The sequence below is a fragment of the Centrocercus urophasianus genome, unplaced genomic scaffold (genome assembly GCF_019232065.1).
Source record: "Centrocercus urophasianus isolate 14NV4802_14NV808 unplaced genomic scaffold, USGS_Curo_1.0 seq_15, whole genome shotgun sequence".
Lineage (NCBI taxonomy): Eukaryota > Metazoa > Chordata > Aves > Galliformes > Phasianidae > Centrocercus > Centrocercus urophasianus.
In genome coordinates this window covers 13,517,937-13,542,768 of record NW_024884697.1, presented here as the reverse complement: position 1 = coordinate 13,542,768, position 24,832 = coordinate 13,517,937, and the positions used below count along the sequence as shown (strand labels likewise).

General features: G+C 39.1%; 1 protein-coding gene across 1 annotated transcript in view; it reads right to left on the bottom strand.

Annotated features, from left to right (window-relative positions):
* The window catches only part of SLC2A13 (solute carrier family 2 member 13), a 137,860-nt gene that overhangs the window by 90,463 nt on the left and 22,565 nt on the right, over nt 1-24,832 (bottom strand). Inside the window, exons 2-3 of the mRNA XM_042815869.1 lie at nt 19,164-19,323; nt 12,935-13,143 (exon numbers count right to left, since the gene is read on the bottom strand). Coding sequence (XP_042671803.1) covers nt 12,935-13,143; nt 19,164-19,323 — 369 coding nt within the window. The remainder of the gene's footprint in view (nt 1-12,934; nt 13,144-19,163; nt 19,324-24,832) is intronic.

The window sequence follows — 24,832 nt, the reverse complement described above, 5'->3', positions numbered from 1 at the left end:
GATCAATACAGAAGAATGAATCACTAGACAAAAAAAAAAAAAAAAACAACAAAAAAACACACACCACAAAAAGTCCAAGTTTATCCTACAGGTAAAATTTAGATGACGCATTACTACATCTCAGGTCCTAACAGCAACCTACAGTAAAAATAGTTATGTCATTGAAGGTTTATACCCTCAACGGAACTCAGATTGTAGATGATATTTTTCTCATTGTAGCTATTTCAATTATTGTAAGCTGCTGGAAGGAATCTTGAAAAAACGACTGTGCTCATCACCATAGCAACAAAACACTACACTTCTGAGTTGGATGTTGTGCAGGGTTTAACCAAAATTGATTAGCAGTTTCCAATAGTTGTTGGAAATCTAACTGTAATCTTACAATTAGAACTGGCTACCAATCTTTCTAATATAATATTTATGTCTCAATATCATTATTGCTAAATGTAAGCAAAAGTTAGGTCTAACACTGACATCAGAGAAAACCAATTTTCAAATCTGCAAACACTGAGAACACAAGGGAGAAATTTTATTACCAAATAGAATTAACACACTTAAAGAGACATGGAAGGAAGAGAGGATTGCTTTAAATTATCAAGGTCACAATAAATGAAAATTACTTTGAAACTGCTATACTAAAATTGAAGACAGCTCTTCATGAGGTTCCTATCAAAAATTTGGAAGGCATGTAAGAGTTTTTACAGGTTATTTTCTCTCTGCTAGAGATAGAACAGAAAGGAATAAAAGCTTATCAGCAGGGCAGAAAAGTGCAATCTTATTAAAACTACATTTCAGAATAACTCTCATTGGATTCTAAAAACTTTTAACAGATAAGAAGGAAAAAAAAAAAAACAACAATTCAGAGCACATTAGAAGTCCTTATTTTAACGTATTTTTGCAGTGTATGATCTCCCAGTGTACCCAGCACAAATTACCCTGCCTAAGAAACTGCAGCTGCATCCATGATGGTCCTCTCGAGTTTGTGTTTTCAAGGACCCACCTGCACCTGTAGAGGGAACACTGTGACCTCCAGCAGGCACATTTCTGGGGTTGGCCAGAGCGCTATGCACAGCAGGTATTTGTACCTCACAGAGCACAAAGGCTGCAGATGGTAGGGAATGTTTCTTGGATGAGAACAGAATGCTAAATTGAGCAATGACTTCTCAAATTCGTAAAACACAAGTATTTGCCTCAAAATACTAAAAAAAACTAACAAAGAAAAACCCCACCCAACACCATAACTCCTTTATAATGCTGCCAGCTTGGGCTATACTTGCATTAAATATAGAATAAATTTAAGCTACATTTTAAAATGTATCTTTTTTGTTTATCTCAGTGATTTACATAAACTAACACTTTATGTCAAGGAATATTTTAAAACAATATCATTAAAATGCAGCACTGCAGGACGTATATTACTCCTAGACACACCACATTACTCACCAGCCATAATTTGTTATATTTACACACATTTATATAAAACTGGGCAGATTTCTCTAATAAAGTACCAACAGATTCATGGTCTACTGACAGCCCAGACACCTAAAGCTCTTTCTTTAGGTCTCAACTACATGTTTTCATGATATTCACTGTATTTTCACTATATACACTGCCTTTGACACCAAGTAGTTAACACTAATTAAATGAGTTACCAAGGACAACCAAATGAGCATCCACTGCAGTGAAAGAAATAAGAACCAGAAACTACAAATTGAAGTTGTTGTTTACACATTAAGTATTCTCAAGGTCACAACTAAGAAAATCTTGTCTGTTGCGGCAAAAGAAGATTTCATAAAGTCTTTTAGATTATTAAGATCTCAGAATGATCCAGTTTCAGCCTCAAGTTGGTGTCAGATGTTCCCATCCTGCCAAGTGCACACAAGCATTGCTGGTGTTTGTCAAGGTCAGTGTCTGATAGGGGCATGGCACAACAAATTGGTGTATGAATGACCAACCATCATGTGGTTTTCATGTATGCACACACTATGCTTAAATAACAGCAAGTTTTGACTTCATCTTGAATATGAAATAGAGTGTCTACACTCTGTCCTTTAAAAAAAATAAAGAGAAAAAATGCCACATCTATTTAATCCTCATACTCCTATATTTTGTCCTATGGATTTTGAGAAGACTTAGAGACGAAAAATTAAACATCTTGACGGATACCAGCTGTGACAGATGGGGGCATGATGATTAATTTGAGGCTGCTCATTCTTGAATAGGTGGTATTTGGGTATTCTACAATGGATCAGTCCTCTGGGAACATGCTTCCAAGGGCTTTGAGGCATGTCAAGCTTTAAACAATCCAATCTGGAGACAAAATGGTGTCTCAGACCTCTTCCATTGTTGCCCTGCACTGCAATTAGAGTAGGATAAACACTCTTCACTAAATGCAAATCGATTTATTTGCAACCTGTTATCCCCTACCCACCCTACCAATCTGGTGCTTTAATTTATCTTCTTTTATAAGACTCTTATGCCTTTTGTCTCTGGGAGCTACTAAACATTATCACTGCTTAAAAAATTTGAAGTCCAAACAATTTGAAGTCCCAAAAGACGCAAAGGTAACATGAATCAGCATTAAAGTTTAAGTCTTAGCATTTATATGCAGAATCCCATTTTTCATAGACAATGAAAAGAAGGAAGGAGAATATAAAGGGGGAAGTAATAAGTACCAGAAAGATCTTATAACTCCAATTTTTTTTTTTTTTTTTAATTAAGTATAGGGCTATTTTTCCTTAATAGAAATCTTATTTTCCTTTGGCTATGAAATGAGCTATTCTGCAACTGTCACCTTTATTTTAGACTAGCAACAGTCAGAACCACCTACATTTTAAATTTGCTTTTATTGCCATAGAAACGTATGTTTGCTTTAACTAAAAAGGACGTCTACTGGCCCAGAGACAATAGCCTACTTTCCATATCACAAGCTACAGAAAATATTACAATTTATTCCTCTATATCCATACTTGCATTCTCTGAGCTACATCCACCTCAACTACAGTGAAATTACATGTACTCTGTGTTACATATTTATACACATACATTTAAATTAAATGAAATCAGTGCAATCCACTTTATAGCATCACAAAAGTACAGAATTACTTTAGAATTACTTATGCTCTTCAACAAATCCAATTTCAAGTATACTTTAGAAAACTTCTGCTTCAATAATAATTTAACGTTTAGAGCAGTTGTGCACCATTAGATTCAATATTTGCAGTGAAACCTTTCCATTTTCACTACGTGATGACAAACAGGTCAAAATATGCCAAGAAAACCATATTTTTTTTCTCTTTATAGCCACTACTGTCATGAAGAATGCAGTCAGAAATGAAAGGTATTCAGCACTCAGAAAATATGTATTAATGTGGTTTAGGTATCAAAACAAAGACCTACAATCTTCTTTCCACCCTACAGTGTTGCCCCACAAGGTGTCTGAGCAGAGGTGCAGGCAGCCCTCCCAGTCCAGTTCCCATGGGGCCAAAGACATCATTCCAGCCATCAGCATCATATCCCATGAAAACTGGTAGTGCTGCCGGCAGTTTGAGGCTCTCCTGCTTTACAGCAAGATGCCTGCTTCATAACCTGCAGTGCTAACTGCCACTGCATAACCAAAAGGCAGAATTAACATGCAGCATGTCCATTTAAACACAGCTAGGTAAATACAAGAAATTCAGCAGCTCAAACTGTTAGCATTCTCTTTGTAATTCTACAAGAACTACAGCAGGAGAGGGGAAAAATAATAATTTTTCTAGGTTTGATGGTGTTCTAGGTGCTAGGTTTGATGATGTTAAATATTAGCCTAAAGTCAACTCTGTAAGGAGGAATCAATGAACACTAAGCATAGCAGGGAAAAGGAGATACTTTTCTAAGACATTCAGAGATTCTGCAAATAAAAGAATCCTCAATATTGGGAAAAAATCATTTCTTCATTTGTAAATCACTATGGCTGCAGTGTTAGAGAACTTACTTTGACTAGATAAAAATATCTACTGTCTGATTTTTGGTAAATATTTGAGTGTCCTTAGACACTGAACAATACTGTTTTTGAAAACATTATTTCTTATTCAACAAAAATAGAAATGCTGAAGTACGTCCAGAATTGGGATAAAAGACATTCAAAACAGACATACACAGAAATGCGGAATTTCTGTCTGACTGTTCAGGGGAAAGAAAACACACAGATCAACGACTTCTGGAGCAGCGCAGTGCCCCTTTCCTCAGAGGAATGAGGGACAGATCCATTTACCAGAATAGCGATATGCTGGGAAAGAAAGCATTACAAAGTGACTAAAGACTTTTGGTGACTATTTGGATTCTTGCACTTTACACCAGAGCATGAAATTTCCTGAAATAATTGTGTTTGGTTTCGTTTTTTAGTGAAACGAAAAACTGAAAACGGGAGGGAGAAGAACTCACAATCTTACTGAGTCTTTTTAAAAAATTTAGGTTGGCATCAGTGATTTAGAGCTTTATATGTATTGCTATTTCCAAAACATGACTGAGATATTGTTTAATACCTATGAAAGACACATTTTTAAGAACTTAGACTAAAAATATTAAGTATTCACAGCATTACATACAGTTTCACACAGAAAAAATCTTTAATGCTTCCCAAACAAATACATCGAAGGAAACTGTAGTTTCCCCACAGACAACTGACAAGCAAAAAGAAAGTCTAAATTAATTGGATAATTATTCATTGTGGATTATTATGCAGCAGTAGTTACCAGGCACACACACTTCAGCTGTATAAAATCCCTCACCTACACCAGCATTTTCCAGGAGATCAGTCATACACTGGATTACAAATGGCTCTGATAGCAAAATAAACTTCCCAGAAAGTACTTGCTTCCCAAAATGGCACGTGACAAGAGTGAGCCCATGGACTCGTTTATTCAGATGACAAAAGGAAACGGTGGTGCTAACCTTTCCTATTTGGGACTGAAATAATATGGGGAGAAGCTCCTTCTCAGTATCTTGTTTCTGAATGGAGTCAAGCACAATGCTGCGCAGCTAATGAGCATTACCACAGCTCAAGGTATCATTACCAAAAAAGAAAGCAGAGTTCCAAATTTTTGTGGACCAAAAATTAAGATTATGAATGAAAAACGATCTTGAATTTGTTCACCCCTCATAAAAATTTTTAACCACCAAAGAGAATTTAACAATAACGGAAGAAATTTTTTTCTTAACTACCAGATAAATAACTGCTCTAGCAGGTAAATAACAAATCAGCTTAGTAAGTGTGATAATTACTCCTTAGCAGCTTAAAAAGAAAGTTTTCCTCCATGCCCATTAATATTTTCACACCACACTGTATATTTTGTCTGAATCCCCGCTGCATGAATACAAGCAAATCAAGTGGGAGCATCCTGCTTACAATTCCACATTCAGTCCAGATGCCACGTCCAGCAGGGAAACAATGAAGAATTTTGTCATGCTTTTGTTTCTTAAATAAACCAAGCTCTTGCATTCTGCTGTTAATGCAGCATGTGCCCATCTCTCAGAGGAGCATACCAGGAACACCTCCAGCCTGGTGGCTCCCCACACTCAGCTCCCTCAGCCTGGAGCTGAGGCTGCTCTCTGGGCACACCAGTTCCAGCACCCATCTGTTGGTTATTCTCCACACAGGCCAAGGAGGAAGGCGAGGTTATCAGAAGGTCACCGCTGGCAAGGCTGGGGTATGGCCAAGCACTTCCAGCTACGAGGCATAGCTTTCCTTCAAGCACATGACTGTTCATTCATGCTACCCCATCACTATCAGCCTTTTACCACCTACAGGCTTCTCTTCCCTCTGGCACATCTCACTTCCTCAGGCTAAAAAACCCAACCTGCATCAATTACAGATGTTTATATAGGTGTCTCCCACCATTTAGCTTTTCTCACATTGCAGTACTAAGTAATCTGCCTTATCACTCTTCAGGATAGGTTTTCCCTACAACAACAAAAGAATGACCACCTCTTTTCCTTCTTTCTCCTCTACCTCTACTCTTTGCTGATTGCTTTGTTCCTTCACTATCGCTCACACTGTACACATCCCTTTTTTTTTTTCCGCTGATTAAAGTCTTTTTCCCCCAAACTCTCTGAAGTCCACTTCCTTCAGGAACCTTTCCATGCAGCTTTGTTAAAGTAAAGCTTAGTAAGCGCATCCTGATATTTGTATTTTTCACCTCAACCAGCTGGGACATACAAATGCTGATTGAATTTTTTTCTATTTTAAAGCATATTTTTAATAACCAGTCAAAATATATCACTAACTACCACTTCTTCTGAAATTCCAGTTCATAACAACTCTGTTCCTGTTCCTCAACAATATACTTGATCCTAAATTGGAACACGTTCCTAAACAAATCCTAGAGAGGAGCAGAGTGCCCAGTGATGCATATGGATTTGAAGCAGCATCCACAGATACCCTATTAGCAGCAGTGAACACCACTGAAACGTCAGCAAATTCACCTTTGATCTGTGAATGTCATTTGACTTACAACAAAATTACTATGTGTGAATTTATTTTTCAATTAATAGAGACAAAAACAAAGGTTTATTTTATTTTCCATACTTCTAGCTCTAATTTTCTTCAGGCATCAGACTGAGACAAAGCTAACAACACTGCCCATGGGAAGTAGTTCCACTCTGAAGTTTTTACATAAACTTTAGAGTGAATCTGAAACAAGTTAAAAAAAAAAACAACAGAACAGCAGCTCCTACACAAGCACCCTACTGCCTCATAATGATTCCCTATGCTTTTTATGAAGTTTCACTTTTTTCTGCCCTTCGGGATTACCCTATACAAAATCTGTCCAAACCTTAGATAAAGAAGAATTTGGCTCACAACGTTCACCTGATGCAGTCTACTCTAAAGTAGCTCTTCTTCAGAGGTAACTAATCCCCATTTCCAGATGAACATTCAATTTATGTAGGCATGTTGGAAACTAAAGTGAAAGATGAAGGGATTGGTTTTGGCCATGAGCTGCTGAAGGAAGACCAGCTCCCAACATCCTGCCGGGTACAAACTGTAACCCCAAGGCCCTGAAGTGCACACACATTCACATACTCCTGGCTACATCTGCAGCCTGCAGGCTGCTCTAATGTAATAGGAATGAGAACTTATTTTGAACTTACAGTAGTTTTATTTTTAGATGAGATAGAAAAAATTGATTTTTTTTTTTTTTTTACAGACTATTTTTCAAAGCTCATGTTAGCCTTTAAAAGGCTTTAAGGATAAAAAAGAGAATCAAAAACACTTTTTATCTGTCTCTATCAATTGTTTAGTATAGCAATTCATACTTTCACTACTGCTTGCTCAGTTTGCAGAAGGCTGCAGCCAGAAGAATATCCCCGTGCACCAGTACAGGCTGGGGACTGACCTACTGGATAGTTGCTCTGTGAAGAAGAACCAGGATGTCCTGGTAAACAACAGACAGACCACAAGCTAGCAGTGTGCCTTTGTGGCTTAAAATGCCAATGGAACCCTGAACTGCATTAGGAATAGCACTGCCAGCAGGCCCAGGCAGGTAAGTAACCCTGCCCCTCTACTCATATCTGGTGAGGTCTCACCTGGAGAGCTGTGTCCAGATCTAAGCTCCCAGCACAGGAGACACAGAGCTCCTGGAGTGAGCCCAGTGAAGGGCTACTAAATAACAAAGGGACTGCAGTACCTCTCCAATGATGAAAGGCTGAGTGAGCTGGGCCTGTCCAGCCTGGAGGAGACTGTGGTGGGATCTGACTGATGTGATTAAGAACCTCAAGGGAGGATGACATGAGGATGGGTCCAGATTCTTCTCAGTGGTGCCCAGCAATGGGATGAGAGGCAACGGACACAAATTGAAACACTCCTTCCAACCTCAACCCTTCTGTGATAAATTATCTGATCATACACTGAATCGAGTTAATGTACTTTCTCAAAATCAAAGTGCCTTTATATTATATTTGATTGCATTGTATACATTTTAAATTAACCAGAGGTGTTCTTTTTTCATGGCTTCAATTCAAAATAAATTCCAGTGAAGATATGTCACTGCACAGGAAGAATTTTTGTTCTTAAGAGACAGGAAATAATTCTACAGCTCAAATAGTTAAAATATGTGAATGGAACAGTGACATTTCTTCAGATACCTCATGTGTTGGCTGTACTCTCTCACAAAACCAAAAGCAAAACTGACTTGGTTTTGCGAAGTCCCTCACATTGGTATTGTCACAAATAAGAATTTCAAGCTTGCAATCATATGGACTTTGGGGTTTTCTTGGACAAATCTTTAGTGCATCTCTTTTTTTTTGTCTGAAAGGCTTTAATCCAGTTCCTGGGTTACAGGTAACAGCAGCCACTCAATCTCATGACAGAGGGATTCATTCTAAACATGGATTAAGCACCTACAACTGAAATGGTTCCGAGCTTTGCACAGCCCTTCTGCAATATAACAGTACTACCAACTTGCATTAAATAAGATTCTAGCTAATGTCCAATAATAAGCATGTCTGTATCTTTCTGAATTCCAGGCATGTCAGGCAATTGCACGGGATAAGAAGGACTCCCAGAAGCAGGGGTAGTTTATGATTAATAATGAAAGTACTGAAAGCTTCCAGCATCTCCCTAGGGAGATGTATGTCAAATGGCTGCAGCCAAAGCCATAGGCAGAAATACTGACAAGTTAAAATATTCCTTAAGCAGAAAAGTTGCAAGAAATATAAATATACTGTAGCCGGGAAGGCTACCTTCCCTCACAACATCCTATTTTAACTGACAGTTAATTGGTAAAGATATAAGCTGAAAACTAATGGTAATGAGGTGATTTTTCTTTTAAATCATAACACATTCATCTCCTGCAGGGAAATACAAAACCTGAAAGAGTAGACTGACTCACAGATCAGATGGTAAATTCAGCAAAAAAAGAAAGAGAGTGAAGCTGAAAGTGACTGAAGCTTAGAGGATTTAAAGAATAGCATGGATAGGTTGTTCTCAAAGAAAACCCTTAATCTAACTATTTCTTTTTTTAACAAAGAATTACTGGAAATACAAGAAAATACCTCATCCAGAAGCAACAGCCATTACAAAACACTCTGGTACAGGCACAAAAAGGTCGGTTTAATTATCCTGCAGTGCAATTACACATTTTCTATATCACTCAGTGTACTTCAACAGAAGCATTGTGGTTCCATGCACTGCTAAGCCAAGCACACTTTTTACATGGCCAGAATTACAAAGCATAGCGTGCAAATAAAAACATGATCAGAAATTGACACATATATGTGCACAGCAGCATACTATAAAATGTCTATCCCAGGTCATAGTGTAGAGGTTCGAGAGTCTCAAAAGTAACTCAGAGGTCAGAAAAACATGGAATAAATGGGACTGGGGGAGATTACACTGCTCTCCTGGTATAATTACGATCCATGCCTATACGTACTTTATTTACACAGACATAAATGTCTAACCTTAATACAAATTACATTTATTTTGTCAGACATTGTGTTAGTACAACATTCACCACCACTAATTTTGTGTGTAATGTGGGGTATCCTGGTATGCCATAGCTTAATACTGGTACAAGAGGAGCATGGGGGAAAGCCACGCAACTTGTAGGTACTTTCATCCGAAATTTAAAAAAATCACACTTTCCTATGTTTTTCTTTGAATACTGGAGATCTGTTAAATATTTAGGAAATTAACTATCAATCCCCAACTTCCCTATTGAACAGCAGCATAATTTCTTTCTGGTTTGAATTTACCACTACAGCCAGCAGTCCATAAAACTTTCACAAAGGAATGTAGCTCTTCTGTTACTGTAAATTCACTCTAAAATGCCTGCTCAAGAAGATTACAAATCCCACTCTAATTCACTTAGCAGCACAGGTTCTTCATCTGTACCTGTATATTTAAGTCACCGTAGCAGTGCTTACATGCAGCGCTACGATCAGATTGCCAGTTCCTCACTAACATGCAGCACAGAACTCAGCAGCAACGTTTAGCTAACGGGAGGCAAGAGTCAACCCTGCCATTGATGCTTTGATCTAACTGCTTCTATCTGTTTTCCACCCTCTTCCCTCTCCTTAGGACTTCATGAGCCAAGCAGTGGGGAATTTGCAAAATCTAGAGCCTGTTTAAAGGGGAATGGCACATACCACTTAAAAACTACTGTTTTCCCCCAATCTCAGGGAGCTCTCTCCTTTCTAAGGTCTCCCCCTGTAACCCGGATACTCCTATCACCAGATCTCTTTGCACTACAACCCTGTCATCTGAGACGATGATGTTAAGAGATGCTGTTGAGCTGGACTTGACCTAATTGGTTTTGTGACATTACTGCAAATGCAGCGCCTTCCTCCTCTGTTCTCAAAACATGAGCTGTGGTGCAGAAAACAGTCATGGATTTTACAACACCACAGGTTGCTTTAGGGGTACAGAACAGAGCATGCAAAAGTCGTATTCACTGCTGCTAGAAAATTGTCAGCTGTATAATCACTAAAGAGGGAAGTGTTTGTCACAATCTGAAGATGCTAAATCTCAGCTGTGCTGATCTGGTTGAATGTATTGGAAAGGATAAAGAGCTGTGAATCATTCACCCAACAGGTATCCCACACAAGTACAAGAGACTTCTGAAACAGAAGTTGCTGCTCAAGGCATTTTTATTGCTTTCAAGATAGAAGCTGCTTGATAACCATATGGAATCTGCAATGAACCTCTCTGGTTTTATGATAGACGTTAATATTAAACCCTTTTAAAAGCAGTTGAAGTAACACAGATGAAGATCTCCTGTGATTCATTAGTTCAGTGACATGAATAGCTGATGAAACAGTTACAAAAGGCAGATTTTAGTGTGGGACTAAGAGAATATGTTCCAGCTGCACCCTGTTACTCCCTTGTAGAGTCAGATATAAGTTTATTCTCACTTAGAAAATGAGGCCCTGAAGAACTGGCAAAGATGTTTATGTATCAGTTAATGAAGAAGAACACCTGTTCTTTTTCAAAAAGGGAAATGCCAAAAAAGGAAATGGCACAATTACCTAAAAGTAAGCGGGATGATTTTTGATTTGCAAAGTTGTCTTTGGTTGAATTCCACATACGAACAGGAAGTTGGCTCTCGTACCATGCATTCCACATTCAATTCTGAATATCTAGACAACTCCTCAAGAAATGAAGATAATTATATTTCAACATTACTTTTAAGAACCACCTATAAGTCCCAGAAAAGTAACAAAATAAGCACATTTTGATGCTGACACACAACAAATGTTTTTAGAACAACCAGGAGTCCGAGTTAAATGGGATAAGAGCAATTACAGCTAAGTTGCAATCAAACTCTAAAGTGACCATGGGTATGTAATGCCTGTTTGTAAGTATTTACAAGTGGGTAAGCAGGTATTCAGAACTACCCTCACTGCGCCATTTGGTGGCAGCTCTGAAGCTGTTGATTATCCAAGACGAAAATGCCAGTTTCCGTGTAAGCATGCTTTTCTATGGGAACATGCTTGACTAAACTCCAGCAAGACAATTATTTTTTCTTTGGGAAAAACATAAATAAATAAAAAAAAAGTCAAGAAACTCAGGAAGCTCCGTAACTGGTCTGCCAGTCTAAGATACAGCTGCAAAAAGGACCAGGTTGGAGTCAGTCCTACCACAATCTTACTACAACAAATTTATAAACTGCAAAGCAGCAGCATAAAAATGATTTAAAAGAGAGAAACAAGGTTGTGCTGTACAGCCCAATGACTGAAAATAGGGAAGCAAACCAGCCAAACACCTGCTTCTTTCATTTCTACAAAGCAGATAAACATTAATACCAGACATTAAGTGGCCCTCCATGAAATCAAACAGTCCAATGACTAATTAGGATTGAGAACCTTGGTACAAGACTCAAAATCCAAGCTGTTCTAAAAATGCCCACTTCAGCTTTTTGTCAGATCAACTCAAATAACTTTTTTTTCCACTGCTAAAGAAAAAAAAAAAAAAGTGTTCAAAAGCCTGAAAAAATAATGGAAGAAACAAATCCAGCCCTACTACAAATCAGTGATGAACATTTGAACGTTTTGAATGCAGTAACTTCAAGATACCCAGTCTTCTATTGTAAGCTTCAAAGTAAAACTCAAGGAGGCAATGAGATTGGATACTATCAGACATTGGATCTCAGTATGTACAGCTGTAAAATAAATTGCATTTTTCTTCCCACATCCTGTGAGAAGTTATAGTAACATACTAACTACATTTAAAGAAGCAAGAACTAAGGTGAATCTCACTTTAGAGACTTAATTAAGATTCCTATCCTACTTCAGCACAAATCTAAGAAAAATTATTTAGTAGACAAGAAGATAGTCAATGGAATGGTAATCTTGCTTTATAATACCTGTCAATGTAAACACAAAGTTTTGAGAAATTATAGAACAAGGGTACAAAAACAGTATAAAAGTATTTGATTAAGATGCTGCATTCTCTTGGGCAGACTAAGAAGGCTTCAGAAACTGCCCTTACTGAAAAATTATTTTGTAAATCTTTCCAAAACTGCCTAGCTGGAATTATGATCAGCCACAATATAGACTCTGGATAACGCATGCATGAAAAATGCCTTCTGACCTTAATGGTTGTTAGATCTTTTTCTTTGAAGAGAGAAACCAAACTATTTTATTTCCACTGTTCAAGATGTGCATTCTTAAAATGGGCAATTTTTTGAGCAATTCTTATGTAACTCTAGCTTGCATAACTTGTAATCTTACAGAACTTTACTTCTTCCTCATTGAAGAAACCAGAATTAAATTTAAAACTGTAGTATCACAGAAACATCTATTCAACTCTGAAACTACCAGTACATGAAGTATATTAAACAGCAAAACTACCAAGAACAGCAAATCATCAGGCTCCCATAGGCTATGACGTGAAAATTTCTTCTTATTTCATCTCTCCAATGATTGACAGAGATGCCAACAAACATTCACAGCATACCTGCTCCAACTTCTTTTTCTTCTTCTTCAATGTTGTTTTTGATACTGTCATACTCCTCATCGATTGCCTGGTTGCCACGCATCTGAGACAGAATCCTCCTTGCTCTCTGAGTCTGGCCTTTCTGAATCAGCCAGCGGGGGCTTTCAGGGAGAAACAGGAAGCCAAAAAACTGTATAACTGCTGGCACAGCTGACAGCCCCAACATGTACCTGGAAATAAAGAAATAAACAAATTTCTTGTATTTGCCTACAAGAGCGTGCTGTGAGAAGACACACTTACAGCAACCCAGGCTGTAATTTACAAACCAAACCTTGTTCCTTTGTATTCATTATTGCCAGAAATTAATCAGGCAAGAACTCTACTCTGGAAGTACCATAGGAAAAAGACCTTTGCTTTCTATTCCAGTATACCTCAGGATGTTCTGAATATTCTGTCACTGACCCAACAGTTGCTCATTGAGAGGACACTAACTCAGACTCAGTGAACACTGAAACATTCCAGTGGTTTGGAAACTGATACCCCTACTGTGAAGATATAAGAAAAGAATTAACAGAAAAAAAAAAGCAAAGGTGTACAGAACAGATGGGTACTGCTGATGACAACGATGAGGCTGAAATCCTGCTCATTGTTTTACAGACATAATAAAAAAGATAAACCAAAAGCAGCCAACCATAATTGCTTAATTTGGTCAGCAAGTACATGTACGCAGTCACACGTGGCCAGGGAATAAACCTCTTGTATAAGGAAATGGCTGTTTCTGACTGTAGAAAGAAACCCTGGAAAAAGCTCATTTAATCAGCACTGCATCCATTTACACTAGATCTTTCAGATAGTCTGCTCTTAAATGTTCAGCCAGATGCAGCGTTGTTTTAAATCAAAACGGCATTTTAAGTGCACAGAGGGATTTCACTGTACACAGCATTAATGCCAGGATTACTGCTGCAGGAGAGCTGCCCCTCCAGCCGCCAGCATTGCCACCTGTACAGCGCTCACACACAACAGGACTTGCTCCAAATGAAGTGAGGCCAAAGGCCATGGAAGATAAGCATATCACCATCTGCCATAGGTGGTTCTGATTCTCACACTCCACATTTTTATTTCCTTCAATAAAACAGTAAAAACAAGAACTACAGAATAGAACATAATGTTATTCTGCTTTTTAAATCTGACTTTTTTCCCTACATCTGATAAATCGCTTGTGCTTGAAAGATTATTTTGGCTTCTGTTAAAGACTTTAGATGATGTTGGCATCATCCATACATCACTGCAAACAACATAGGCTTCACATCAGTGGTTATAACCGTTCCACCACCTCCAGAAAAGTCTTCACCCTGAATATCAGGGTACTCTGTGCTCATAAATAGGTTCACACCTTGAAGTCAGGAAAGTAGGGAGATGAGCAAATCTTTCCTCTAGCCTCTCTCACTGTGCACTCTTTCTCACTAATGGTTCTGAATTCTCTCGCATGGATGTTTTTATAAAGTTGGCTATGCAATGAGATTGCTAATAGAGTATGAAAGAGAGCAAGATTGTTAATAGAAACCTCATTTCAGGGCAACAAACGACAAGTATTTGACAAGTCCAAATGCATTTCCAGTGAAAATGGAAAAAGACTCACTATCAACAGGGCAGAAAAATGGAGAACGGAAAAAAAGTACAACATACAAAAGGTGAAGGAAAGAAGTTGGCCACCCCTGGACAAGGTGCATGCAGGCCAGTCCTCCCATCCCCTAGCTGAGCTCTCAAGTTCCTCCTTAAACTGGCAATATTGTCCAAAGGTTATATAATTACAACTTGGTCTAGAAATAAAATTGCAAACAAGTCTCTCATTTTCAGAATGGTGTAGCTCATCTTTAGTCAAAAAAAAAAAAAAAAAAAAAGGAAAGCAGGAAGAAAATAAATTCAAAACGCAAACATTGTGGAAGGATTAATTGCTGAGCAGACTTTAGCCAGCATATCTAACAAGTGTCACTAATGTTCTCATTCCTCATTCACTAATGGTCTCATTCATCTGTGTCCTCATTTCTTTCCAAGCTCCTCCTTCTCCACAAACAGTATTTCGGAAGCTGCATACAGAATCACATCAATATATACACTGCTGAAGCTCAACAAATAGTATATTCAATATCTGTGATTAGTGTGGTATTTAGAGAGCCTCTTCTATTTCAGATGAAGAGTAGCCCAAAGACATAGAAATTAAAAGCCCTGACAAACTGCAAGCAAAAGGATTCTTTTAGCACATCTAAGTATACAGATTTAGTCCTTGATACTCATATGACCCAAGTCTATTCCTCCAAAACCCTTCCATGCCTTAAATGCAGCAGAATTTCCAGAACTGAGCAGCTGCATACCTGCAATTATTTTAGAAGGAGAAAAAAAAAAAGAAGAAAGAAAAAAAAGCAAGATCTAGGCTGTTAATCTACCACTGAACACTGTTGGGTTGTTTATGACAGAGAAGATAGAAAAGAAGGTGTTTGGTCACTAAAGGCAGTTTCCAACTGCCATGTTTCTGGTCAAAGCAGAGTACAAGGAGCAGGCCAGAAGGACAATATTCACTTAGGGGCATATGTCCACTCTAAGTTCATGAGCTCTTGCAATTTTCAGACCAAGCAACTTTGATAGAACCAATTTAGTAAAAGCAGGCAATTTTGGACATTACGTGCTGTGAGCCAGCTTTCAGAAATCTAATACAGTTCTTTCCTATACAGAGAATAAGATTTTGCTTTTGAAGTCAGATGTCTAGCAGACCTGAAAAAATCCAGCAGAAAATTTAATATATCAGTGGTAACACTTCTCCTTCTGAGACATACTGCTGCAACACCATTAAAATGAATGAGTAGTGTTGTATAATACTAACTTGTCAGATTCAACGTTTCTTTTCTTTTGCTTATTTTTAATTTAATATCCAGCATTTCCAAGAATAAACAGAATTAAAGTTCCTGGGTTTTGTTTTTTTTTTTCTTTCTAGTACACAGTCACTTGATTACTGAGAGCTACAATAATTGCTGTAATTCTCCTTCTTATATGCAGTGATTCAGGAGCAAACATCTCTGAACTCTCCCCAGATGCATGCTGGACACTCTTTCCAAGGGAGGGCCCATCTGTACTCTGTTCTGCTCAGTCTCAGGTTGCAGCCAGCGAGCTGAGGACAGAGAAGTATGCAATTCCAAACCCACCACTCCAGCACTTCCTTGGATACCTCAGCATTAGCATAGCCTATTTCTGCCCCACACATCTGAGAAGTGGAAATGACTACCTAACAAGATTTTCAGAAGTCAGCTGGACAAAGGCCTGAATAAACAAATTCGGCCTGCTTCACCTTAAGATGCAAACCCAGCTCGAGGAGCTGTACGTTAGCCTCAACACCCCGGATTACCTTTCAGTGGAATTTTTCTATGATTCAGAAAGTGCAGATCTGTTCTTAGTTTTCCACAGTTTATTTTTACTAATTTGAAAGTCGTATCGTTTCCTTCTCTGTTGCACTGGTCTTGTACGCAACTATGTCTTTTTTTCATGAAAATCCAGAGTCATAGAATCATTCAGGTTAGAAAAGACCACTAAGATGACTTAATCCAGCCATCAGCCCCTCACCACCATGCCTACTAACCCACTTCCCTGAGTACCGCCACATCTATCCTTTTTTTGAAAGCCTCCAGGGACGGCGAGTTCACTGCTTCCCTGAGCAGCCTGTTCCAGTGTTTGATCAAGAATTTGATCAGGCCATGTGATGGCATTGAACAGCCATGGACAGACACACACGTGGAAGAAACTAGTACAGAACAACAAGAGTGAGGAGCATCACAATGAGAAGGACTATGGTCTTCATTGGCATCACTGGCCAGATAGACTGTAAGGGAGTAAAATATGGTTCAAAGGATCTTTTACACACCTTGTGTTATACTCACACAATGTGTTAATGACTGTTGGCTACGGTGGATAGTGACAGGACAAGGGGAAACGATCTTAAACTGAGACAGGGGAGATTTAGGTTAGATATTAGGAGGAAGTTTTTCACAGAGGGTGGTGACGCACTGGAACAGGCTGCCCAAGGAGGTTGTGGATGCCCCATCCCTGGAGGCATTCATGGCCAGGCTGGATGTGGCTCTGGGCAGCCTGGTCTGCTGGTTGGCGACCTGCACATAGCAGGGGGTTTGAAACTAGATGATTATTGTGGTCAGAGGGGCAGAATCACCTCCCTCACCCTGCTGGCCATGCTGCTTTTCATGCAGCCCAGGATACAGTTGGCTTTCTGGGCTGCGAGGGCGCATTGCTGGCTCATGATTTGTATTTATCTGAACAATTACACAAAAATACAGCTCAAATAAGATCAAGGCTTGTTGGATATTTTTTTAGCAATATTTTTCTTCCTATATGGTAGCATTTACGTACAGATTACAAACACATCCTTAGCTTGTAAGCATCAGCCCACTGATGCAAAAAGACAACAACAACAACAAAAAAAGAACCAAAAAACCCAAACATATTTATATCCACAAATGCTTTTCCCAGCAGAATCTCTAACCTCTAAAGTAAACTGAAATCAAAATATCTGCCTAAAAAGAAAGTGCACAAACACCTGAAACACTAATGGTGACTCAGAGCTCCATTTCTAAATAAATACCTTTGCTGTTCATTCCTCACCACCAAGTCCCATGCATAAGGAGCTTTTACATTAGCAAATTACTTAGGCTAATAGTCAATTTAAATTAATAACGTAGCTACTGGATAATCTGTATTGGTTGTCAAATACTTCCATTTATTTTACCTAGCCAGGCATTACTGCATACCATTACCTTTCCTAAAAATTGAACATATTTCATTAACTGCAGAAAGGGATTAGCAATCCCCTAAATTTTTCTTTCAGTGAAGTCATTTCTCTGTCCTCTATAACTGGAGGCACAGCCTGAGGGAGCATGCAGCTGCTTTTGCAATGACTAGGATATCAAAAGATTCATGAAAATGTGAAAATGTGAAATGCTATTTCCATTTAGGCTAGAAAGCAAAAAGCAGAGCTAGGATCGACTGTATTAAATAAAATCAGCATGATGTCATTTTTTTTTTAAGGTCAGAATGTGACATCTTTTTACCTAAGAGGCAAAGGAAGCGATCACTTCAGCAGAAAGTAAAATCCTCAACGTTCTTGGACCTTCAGACATATATATAGAATAAACTGTGGATTCACCTTTAAAACATTAACTTCTTATTTTAATGCATATTTTTTTACATATTAAAGAAAGATCGGCCTCTAAATACCTCTACATATGTTCCATATGAATTGTTACTAGCTTAAAACTTATCCTTACTCAATTCCATTGAAAGTCAGTGAATGTAATAATATTTATATTGCAAACTTTTTGGGGGAGATAGGGAGCGAAAATATTTCATGTTAGGATTTTCAAATATCAAAAAGGTTCCAGGCTGTAGCAACAGAAATCGAAGACCCTACAACAGCACACACCCTTTTCCCACAAGAGTTTTGATAAGAAAGCAAACGTAATAAGCACAAGTTTCCAAAAGCTGGAATGTGTGGTATAAGTTACTCCTCCTACACATTTCTGTTAATAATTTTTTCACATCAGCACTGCAACTAAATTGCTGAGCTCCAGAAACGTCTGAACTCTCTCAAATGACACATCACCACAAAGAAGGTAGGTGCAGTCCATAAACTCTTAGCAATGTCTACAGAAAGAACAAATTATTCAGAAAGTAGAGTAAAAGAGATTCAGAAATTCCACATAATCAAAAGTTTATAGTTAAAAGTTATGCTACAATACCTGTAACTTCAGTTCTGATTAGATTACTACTGCTCAAATTAAATGCATTCAATATACACCTCTATTCTGTGCATGTAGTATCAGTTACGGGAAATGCGCCTTTTGAAAAATCAGCATGTAATTATTCTAAATGCAAAAGGCAAAAGGTACTTTTATAAACATCATGATGATAGTTCAAGCTTGTTGATGCATATGCATCATATGCAATGCATTGCTCATCCATTTTAAAGTTTAGTGAAATCAGAAAAACGAAAACATTCTGTGATACTGAGTGAAAGCTTTATGTATATCATTTGGCAAGAGTTATTAAAACTTCACTTCAGAATGCAGATCTACCATTTTATATGTAAACTCTATGGCGATAGCTGTCAGCCACTAAAAGTTATTTCACACATGTATCTAGCCTTGCTCAAACCATAACCACGTTTTGCTTTTAGCACTGAAGGCTCACATACCTCCATCCATCCTTCACGAGGTAGCTGAACAGTCCATCCACGACGCTTGCAAAAAACTGCCCTCCAGTGATGAACAGGGTGTTAATGGTGACTAATCTGCCTCTTAAGTGCGGCGGAGCAACTTCTGCGATGTACACAGGCACTGTCATAGATGCTACACCTACAAGAATAAATTAAATTACATTTAGGAAACTGAAAGAGATACTACATTATTTTTATAGAGCTATGGCATGATTTTCACCTTGAAGAAAACACAAAGCTAAGCATCATTGTTATTATTACTACTAGTATTATATAATTTTATTACTGTTATGTAGAATTAATTCTTTCCTGACTTCTCTGTAGTTTAAAACTACCCCGTAATGCACTAGAAGCTCTAATACCATCAGTAGGCAAAGACTGAGGCTAAAGCACAGCCACCTTTTATTCTCTCTTAATACCAGTAGTATCTCCTATGAATCAAGCCCTGGCTCTAGATGAGCCACTTGTACAAGAGACATGCCCATGGGAAGACTACCATGTGCATACAACCACAAGCCAAAGAGCAGAGAAGTTCAGTGATATATAAAGAGCAGACAAGGGCACAGCTCATGTTGCAGTGGTCCACATCCACCTAGAAATCCACAGTCACTTCCACAGAATCCACAGAAATTTGTTTCCCTATTTCATTAGAAGAACCAACATGACATCCTGCAATGATATTTTTTAAAATCTTTGTAAAAAAAGAAAAAAAGAAAAAAGAAAAACCCACTAGCACAGCATGCACAAATCCACATTTCTGCTGAAACTGAGCAACTGCCTCCTCCAGCCCATCCTTCCCCCTGAAGGCGAGCTGACAGAGCTGCTGGAGCCTCCCAGAGCCCCAGTGAGGAATACAGATTGGTTAATAAGATATTCTGGTGCTCAGAAGATATTTTATTACAGTGCATGTTTGCAACAACTTCTCTGCACAAGAGCCTGGTTGCTGAGGCAAAGCTCCTGGGACACACCAGTGCCTCCTGCAACTGACAGAGCAATCCACACACAACACAAAAACACATAGAAGTGTCACCAAAGAAAAAAGAAATTAAAAATGTATTTAATCTTTTTTCCAAATTGCAGTAGAAGACACCAAGGAGAAGACCATCCAAACAGCCCTTTGTAATACAGAAGTATATTTTCTAACACATTGCACCATTAGGGATATTCCCCTTGTGTCTTTCACAGTAGTGTTTCAACTAATTACAATTAAAGTGATGGAGACAGCACACAAACAAGAGAAAGGCCTTTACAGGAAAGTGGAGGAGTACATTTGCTTTCTCAGAACGAAGCCATCAGCCACAGAGAGCTAGGAAAGGCTGGGCAGCAGAATGAGCTCCAAGCAGTCCCCTAGCGCAGCCTAAACATGCTTCCAGCAGTCACTAAGTCCCGCAATTCATTTACCAGGGACATCTGGTATCTCTGGAGGGTATCACTTTTTGTATGTTTGGGGTTTTTAGATACCATTCATATTTTGTTCTACTCTGAGCAATCCTTGCTAAAAGGCCACAATGCCTCTAACACACCACCAAGAAGTGACTGAATTCAGAGCAATAGGAATGACATGGGAGACCACATTCCTCCAACAAGCAGCTTGTGGGTATGGAAACAGAACTGGGTCTTGCAACACGTATATGTACAAGGAAGAAAAATATTGTGTTTCTCTCTTTTGAGGGACCAAAAAAAATCCAACCTTATACTTCTTTCTTGGAGGCTACTGGAAGTCGGTCACTCGCTTTCCCCATGGCGTGCAAACATGGATGACATTAAAAGTTTTAAAAAATAACAGAACCACAGAATGGCCAGGGTTGGAAGGGACCTCAAGGATCATGAATCTCCAACCCCCCTGCCACATGCAGAGCCACCAACCTCCACATTTAATACTAGACCAGGCTGCCCAGGGCCTCATCCAACCTGGCCTTGAACACCTCCAGGGACGGAGCGCCCTCAACCTGTCTGGGCAGCCTGTTCCAGCACCTCACCACTCTCTCCATAAAGAACTTCTCCCTGATATCTAACCTAAATCTTCCCTCCCTCAACTTAAAACCATTTCCCCTTGTCCTGCTGTTATCTACCTTTTCAAAGAGTTGATTCCCCTCCTGTTTGTAGGCTCCCTTTAGGTACTGAAAAACCGAAAATACAATTAGGTCACCCTGCAGCCTTCTTTTCTCCAGGCTTAACAAACCCAGCTCCCTCAGCCTCAACACGTATTCCCAACAAGGCTACCTCTGAATTAGATAATCATTCAGTGATGCTACTTTAAGAGGTTATGTTGGGATGGTCTGTACATGGATTTTACTGTAAGTAGTTAGAAAGACGTGCACAACCAAAACCAAAATATGCCCTACAGAAAGGCTACTTTTTTTTCCCTCTCACTGCACATCTTGTTTAAGGTCAAAGTGATTACAACAAAATTCTCCTCATATTGTGATTTTTCCACCTAGAGGATGTGTTAGCTGATGGCATAACAGTACCTCAGTGACAGGGGTGCCTCACACAACCAGTTAGAAAAAAATACCATGCATCAAAAACTGGGACGCTTCCTCAAGCTGACCAGCTGAGGGGCATTTTCATAGATATGCAGCCTCAAACAACACACATACACAAAAAAAAAGTGTCATAGTGTTGTAACACTACATAGAATCCTGGAACCACAGAATGGTTTGGGTTGGAAGAGACCCTAAAGCCCACCAGCCCCAACCCCTGCAGTGGGCTGGCTGGCCCAGGCCCCCTCCAACCCAGCCCTGAGTGCCTCCAGGGATGGGGTGCCCACAGCTGCCAGTCCTCACTACCCTCTGAGTAAAAAATTTCCCCCTGACATCTAATCTAAATCTCTCTTTTAGTTTAAAGCCATTCCCCGTGGTGCTATCACTATCAGACTGCATAAAAAGCCAATCTCCTCCTGCTTGTAAGTTCCCCTCAAGTACTGGAAGGCCACAATAAGATCTCCCCAGAGTTTCATCTCCTCCAAGCTGAACAAGCCCAGCTCCCTCAGCCTTTCTTCACAGGAGAAGTGCTTCAGTCATCTTCTAGCCCTCCTCTGGACTTGCTCTAACAGCTACACATCATTCCTGTGCTGGGGGCCCAAGGCCTGGATGCAGTATTGCAGGTAGGTCCTCATGAGGGCAAAGTATAGGAGGACAATCACCTCCCTTGCCCTGCTGGCCACCACTCTTTCAACGTAGCCCAGGATGCCTGTTGGCCTTCCAACAGTTGGCCGGTCCAACTCTTTCTGAAAGCTGATTTTATACAGGACCTGCAGAAAAATCTTGTTTGAAACATGAAAAATTGTTTCCAAGGCATCCAAGAAGCAGGGTCACACCTGCTTGGTACAGATCAGCAGATATGGCCCATTACAGAGCACACTGTCAGTCTGTTAGCCATGTTTTACCTATCACTTGCCATTCACTGAAAAATTAGAGCCTATAGGAGATCACCTGTTCTAGCCCCAGCTGCTCAAGCTAGGCCAGCTACAGCAGATTGCCCAGGTCCATGCTGATCAAGCAAAGGTATCCCTACCCATGGCAGCGTGGGGTGGAGTGAGATAACCTTTCAAGATCAATTCCAGCCCCAAACATTCTATGACACTGTGCTCAGTTAGGCTGTGATCATCTCCACAGGTGGATAATCTCCAAACACTGTGATTCTGTGACTTGCACATCAGTTTTCTCACCTTGAAACTTTTCACATCATTGCTGTACATCTTGCCTTATACTCTGACCTTATGGCCCCTATTGATTTTCTCAAAACCCAGAGGTTCAAAACATCCAAACAATTTCTTGATGTTCAATCTCAGTTGAGCAGAAAAACAAAACAAACAAACAAAAAAAAGGTTATGTGTTTCCATTTAACATTTAAAAATCAAGACACATGCATTTCTACTCTGATTCTGAAACAGAGAGCAGCAGGTTTCAGGAAACGGAGGAAGGCGAGTGGAAAAGCCTCCCCAGTTTGACTGGCTGCCATCCAGCAAGTGCTATCACAGAAAAGGATATTTTTCTATAAAAAATTGCCAGAAAGAAAAAAAGCTATTCTGAGGCAGAATTAAGGAAAAATTTATATCACTTAAAGTAGAAAATGCCATATTTCAGTCTTTATAATGTTATTCCTACTACAGTTTTGCTTTCAGCTGCCTTAGCATATACTCTGCAGATTTTCCTTTCAACTTGTGACCCAGAACAGTGTAGGAAGACAAGTTAAATAGCTATAAAAATATCTAAAATATGTAACCTGTACTCATTAAGTAGTTATTTTAATGGACAAATATTAAACAAATTTGAAAGCAAAGAACAGCTTTCCTAGCAGAATAAATACAGCTGCAATGTAATCTTTTCTTAATCTTTCATATGAGAATGCTTTCATTTACACTTAGATGACATTTTCTAATATACCCTCACTGTTAAGCTGCTCACACCAAATAAAAGAATCTTCCTGCAGGCACATGTATTGCTATCTAACTAATAAAGCTCGTAAGTGACAAGACGTGAAGAAAAGAAAATGAAACAATTAACTGGAAAGCTGTCAGGGAAAGTTCAAACTCCAAATTGTGCGCAACAGCTACGAATTCTGAGAAAATGCAGCAGACACTCCAGTCCTTATTCATTGCAACGCATTAGCCTTACGACCTCGGTAAAGAAAAGGGTTCAGAAATACACATAATGGAAGGTTCTTTCAAATTAGACCACAGTTAGTTAGTTGCAGCTAATTGCTTTTCAGAAAACATTATACCACAGGACAAACTGAAGTCTTCATATTCAAGTGTTTTTTCCACACCTAAACCAGGCACTTCAGACACTAATTACTAATGCTGTCACTGTAATCTGCAGATTTAGAAAGCAGTTAGGAGAGTGCACAGCTCAATTTTAAAACAATCAGTAGAAAGCAGGTATGAAAAGGCATCTTAGAGTCACATTAACATCCAACAAGGTATTTTTGTTATGAACTTGTATGCATTATAAAGAGTTCATTGTGAAGTCCAGGAATTAAGTCAACAGGACAGGAAAGTTAAAAAGATCATGAAGGAGAATCCCTACAATAATTAGGACAAAAAGGAAGATTTGCCTGCTGTAAGTGAAGATCAGGTTCAAGACCATCTAAATAACCTGAAGATGCACAAGTCCATGGGATCTGATGAGATCTATCCATGAGTTTTGGAGGGAAGTGGTGGATGAAGTTGCCAGGCTGCTATCCACTGTATTTGAAAGGTCATGGCAGTCTGGTGAAGTTCCCACTGACTGGAAAAGGGGAAACATAACATCTATTTTCAAGAAGGGAAAAAAAGAAGATCCAGGGAACTACGGGTCAGTCAGTCTCACCTCTGTGCCTGGCAAGATCATGGTGCAGATCATCCTGAAGGCCCTACTACTGCATGAGGAAAACAATGATGAGGTGATTGTCATGCCTGACAAATTTGATGGCCTTTTATGATGGAGTTACAGCATCAGTGGATAAAGGAAGAGCAACTGATGTCATCTATCTGGACTTGTGCAAAGCATTGGATACTGTCCTGCACAACACCGTGGTCATCAAATTGTAGAAAAATGGATGTGATGGATGGACTACTTGCTGGATAAGGAATTGGCTGGACGGTTGCACTCAGAGAGTTGTGATCAATGGCTCAACATCCATTGGAGATCAGTGATCAGTGCTGT